We start from the raw sequence: 4,936 nt of genomic DNA, 5'->3' as shown, positions 1-4,936 counted from the left end.
ACTGGCATTGCAGGTGTGCACCACTATGCCCAGAAAGGCTATTTCTCTACCTTAACTTTGGATATCATGAGTGCCCCTTCCACATGTTTTTTGGGTAGAATATAAACTTATGTACCCAAAACAAACAAAAGAACACTGTGTGCTGGGCATACTGAATTAGTCCCTGAACTAGGGAAGCTGAGGCAGGAGACAGTGAGTTTGAGTTTATCCCCATAGTGCCCACAAGCGTCTAAGAGTCAGAAGGGAAGTGTGCATAGATTTGCAAATACTAAGCCATTTTATTTAAGGTTTCTTCTTTTTTTTTTAGATGGATCTTGCTATGTTACTTTGGTTGGTCTTGAATTCCTGAACTCAAGCAATTCCCCTACCTCAGATGCCCAAATAGTTGGGACTACAAATATGCACTACTGCACCCGGTTAACAAGCCATTCTGTGTTAAGGGTCTTGAGAACCCGTTGATTTTGGTCCCTGTTGGGTGGGGAGCATCTTGGCACCAGTCTCCCTCAGGTATGGAGGCACAGCTGTGATCTCAATCTGGCAGATTGTTTCAGAACTTAATTTTGACATTTGAAGTCTCCAATCTTCCCCTTTATAGTTTATGTGATTGTGTTTGGTTTCTGAGAACCTACTGCATGCAAGTTCACACTGTCTCTATGTTTTCTTTTTTCCAATTAATTTTTGTAGCTGGTGAAAATAGTGTTTCTTTATAACATTTTCATACACATATACCACTTCCCCCATAGCCCTCCCCTGGCCCTCTTCCCCTCTTCCACTGGTTCTTTTCCTCCTGGCAAGTGCTTCTTCTGCATGCAAGATAATACATAAGATGTTCTGCTTTTCTTACCCTCCATTACCTTCTCTTATTGCCTGTACCTCCTCCATTAAAAGGATCCAACTTTCACATAGCCCCCTTTTACTTTAATGTTATATATATATATGAATATATATTCATATATATATGAATATTCATACATATTTACTTAATCTTCCCAAATGTTTGTCTCTGCCGTTCTCTACAGACTTACAAGGCAAATGGTTTTTTTGTAGTCACAATTCAATTAAAACTTAAAGTTGGCTTTGGAGTTGGAGTGTAGGTCTCTTCTTGTCTAAACCCAAGCACACTTTTTAAAGTAAAATATAACATCTCTGTCTCATGTCAGAAGAGCAACCTGGTATGGGACAGAAGAAAAACCCAAATTAGGACTATTCTCACAATCATTTTGTTTTGTTTTGACTCTTTAAAACTTTTCTTAAGATATAAACATATAATATTTACATATATATTCATATATACATTTTTCTTAAGATATAAATATATACTATATATATGTAAATTATATATATATATATATATATATATATATATATATATACCTTTTTGTGATCTTAATAGTCATATAGAGTACTAACTGATTCTAGAGTTAGGCTTCACCTAGCTTCCTGTACATGATTTGGGGCTTGAGTCTGAAGCAGGTATCTAGGAGCTAAGTTTGTGTAGCTGGATGTATTTAATAGATTATGGTCCTTTAACCTCTCCAAGATCTGCTCATATGTCATTTAAAATGTTTAAGGTTTCTGCAGCGAACTGTGACCATTCCTAACAGCAACTTTTGAAGTCTCCAAAAAGATGATGAGACCCCACAATGATGATTCCACCTGCATTGTGGCAACACCACTAAGCTGACAAATATCATCCAAAGATCAGCTTTGAACTAAAAACTGTTCAAGACAATTTCAAGGCAGTTAGCTAAGATGGTCCAACCTCATAGAACTACCCCAGCCAGGGCTTTCAATGAGCCTTGCATTATCCCATCACACCAAGACTGGACAACAGCTAAGTCCTCCAGGACTTGACCATTATCTTGATTTTCTCAGGGTCCCCTAAAGATGTCACTGCCACAACCCCCCAAGCAGGAAGTAATATTAAGAACACGCCACCATATTCCCAAGAGGTGGGTTGGTTCAGTTCAGTAGATGGGTTAAGCATGTTTGCCACTGTTTAAGGGGGTTGGTTATAAATCATTATTTTGGTCATGGTCAGGGAGGAAACTAAGCAAAAGAGATTAGATTCTAGGACCTCATTCTGGAAATAAAAAAGGAGGATATAGGAGTGATAGGACAAAAGCATAGATTAGTGAATCTACTTTTAAACTAAAAGAGCAAATATAAGTCTCAAACAGTTTATATTGGTATGGATTTTTGTACAGTGATACAAATTTGAGGTCATTTTGTTATACTATATGTTTCTATTTCTTGCTTATGGTATTGTACCTATTCAGCTCTTTTTTTTTTTAACAGAAGTAAGCTTTTATTTCCATGTTTCTCAAACTGGCTGAGTTGGTTGCTCTGAGGGATCAGTCAAACAGACCAAATCCCATATCCTCATCTGATTCCTCCGACTCTTCCCTGGCTTCAGCCTTGGCTGGAGCTGCAGCGGCAGCAGGAGCAGCAGTGGTGGCGGCAGCCACAGGGGCAGCAGCCGCAAATGCAGATGGATCAGCCAAGAAGGCATGGACCTTTTTCAGCAAGTGGGAAGGTGGACTCAGTCTCCACAGACAAAGCCAGGACCCGCTTGTACCCATTGATGATAGAGTGTGGCACAGAGGCAACAGTCGGGTAACCAATCTGCAGACAACCACTGGCAACATTTCGGACACCCTCTAGGAAGCGTGAGTGCAGAGTCTGCTCTGTGATGTCAAGCACTTCCGGGTTGACAATGCTGCCATTGTCAAACACCTGCTGGATGATCAGCCCACAGGAGAAGCGGGAGATGTTGAGCGTGTCCAGCAGTGTGGCTTCACTGGCTCCTCCTTTGTCTCCAGTTTTTCTCAGCTGCACATCACTTAGAATTTCAATGGTGCCCCTGGAGATTTTAGTGGTGATGCCCAAAGCCTGGAAGAAAGAGGTCTTCTCGGGCCCCAGACCAGTGTTCTGGGCTGGCACAGTGACCTCACATGGGGCGATGGCACCAGCACGGGCAGCAGCCGGCACCTTATTGGCCAGCATCATGTCCCTAATCTCAGTGAGGTCCTCCTTGGTGAACTCAAAGCCCACATTCCCCCGGATGTGGGGCAGCAGCTTCTCCAGAGCTGGGTTGTTCTCCAGGTGCCCCGGATGGCCTTGCGCATCGTGGTGTTCTTGCCCATCAGCACCACAGCCTTCCCTCGAAGGGACATGCGGATCTGCTGCATCTGCTGTGAGCCCACATTGTCTGCTCCCACAATAAAGCATTTTGGGTAATCATCCAAAAGTTGGATGATCTTAAGGAAGTAGTTGGACTTCCAGGTCGCCCTGTCTTCCCTGGGCATCACGGTGGTGCGTCAGGGATTGCCACGCAGGGTTTAAAGACGATGTCACTCAAATGAGGACGCCTGGCGAGAGCCTATTCAGCTCTTTTAAAGGTGTAATATTAAGTTCTAGTCCTTGAAAGCTATTTAGGATAATAAAGAAATACAGGGTAGTGGTTAGTCATTTATAACAATCAAACTTCTAGTCATGATAGGTCTATTTTCAAGGTCAATCAGAGACATATTTTGAATAGGTAGGTGGTCTTCAAACATTTCAGAGACCTACAGCATATGGCATTTTAATGTTTTAATAATATAGGGTTTTTCATGACAGTGAAATATGCCTGCTCCTGACAGTACCAATATACTTCATAAAAGGATGATGGGCATTGAAGAACCTCCATATGGATTTTGCTTTCTTTGTGGCAGAGCTAGCTATTTGGGCTAGAAACTGCCCTTGCCTCAACTGCTGACAGTATATTGTACAAACTGGACAAGCAGGACTATCACTGCCTGGGGTGCCAGCCTTCAGGCAGTACAGAGTTTCAGAGTCCTCTGCTCCCCCTCCTCATGAGGGAATTCCTTCATTGTTATCTCATCCAAGATCTAAAAAAGAGACAATAAAGTATTATAATCCTGATTGTCCTCCCCTGCAATGGCTGACTGGAAATCATTCCACATGACCCACTGAGAATGTAAAAGGATACCTAGGTATCATTACACTTGCATAACTATGCAAGCAACTTAAGAAAAAGATTTTATTTGGCTTGATGCTTCAGAGTAGTCTGTCATTGTGGGGAAGGCACCGCAGTGCTGGTTGCTTTGTATCCACAGTCAGGAAGCAAAGAGTAATAGATGCTGGTGCTCAGCTCACTTCCTCCTGTTGGTTCAGTCCAAGACCCTAGCCCATGGGATGATGCTGCCCACATTTACCTATGTGTGTCCTTCCCCTGAATTAATACCAGCATTTATGCTTGGAGATTTGTCTCCTACATGATTCAAGATCCCGTCAAGTTGTCAATTGATATAAACCATAATATTTGATGCATTAAAGAAAGTATATAGATGAAGTTTTTAAAAACAAATAAGCAGTTTTAGAAGAATTGAACAACTGAACAATTTTTCAGGATCATAGCCCACAAAGCAAAGTGGGTTTCCACACATTCCATAGGGCAAGGCATCTCTAAGCTCTTAATGCATCTATATTAATTAATGAAAATTAATGAATGGCCACAAACCATTCTGGAATTGCCCAGTTCTTTCAGATCCAAGAAAAGAAGGACACTGACGACGAGGGGGTATGTATCTGGGATAAGCATAGGGCGAGGCAGGGCGTGCTGCAGTGGACACCAGTGATGCCAAGGATGAAGGGGCCATAGAGAGGAGGGTGTGGTACACAGGTCCCTTCCCTTCACCATCAGCACTGAGGAGAAGGTGGGGGTGGGGCTGGTGTTCATGGTGTTGGGTAGATTTCATCCCTGCATTTCCAGGGAAACTCACTGTTAATGAAGGTCTCTTAAAGTGGAACAGCTAAGAGAATGTCTTTGGCGATGCCAAACCCCATTATAACATGTTGGCAACTATAACTTTCAAATCTTAAATCTTTGGGTTGGGATTTAGAAATTATTCAATTTCTTTAAAACTGTTTA

At 42.1% G+C, this 4,936-nt stretch overlaps 1 protein-coding gene across 1 annotated transcript; it reads right to left on the bottom strand.

Moving 5' to 3' along the window:
• Positions 1–2,331: 2,331 nt before the first annotated feature.
• LOC100769096 (60S acidic ribosomal protein P0) lies at positions 2,332–3,400 on the bottom strand. Its single transcript, XM_027404370.2, is given in 3 exon segments — positions 2,332–2,519; positions 2,521–3,113; positions 3,116–3,400. Coding segments are annotated over 3 exon segments (951 nt in total). The 5' UTR covers positions 3,309–3,400; the 3' UTR covers positions 2,332–2,354.
• Between the last annotated feature and the right edge of the window lie 1,536 nt (positions 3,401–4,936).

Source organism: Cricetulus griseus, chromosome 2, assembly GCF_003668045.3.
Source record: "Cricetulus griseus strain 17A/GY chromosome 2, alternate assembly CriGri-PICRH-1.0, whole genome shotgun sequence".
Lineage (NCBI taxonomy): Eukaryota > Metazoa > Chordata > Mammalia > Rodentia > Cricetidae > Cricetulus > Cricetulus griseus.
The sequence above is the reverse complement of the archived record's forward strand: the minus strand, read 5'-3'. Positions and strand labels throughout refer to the sequence as shown.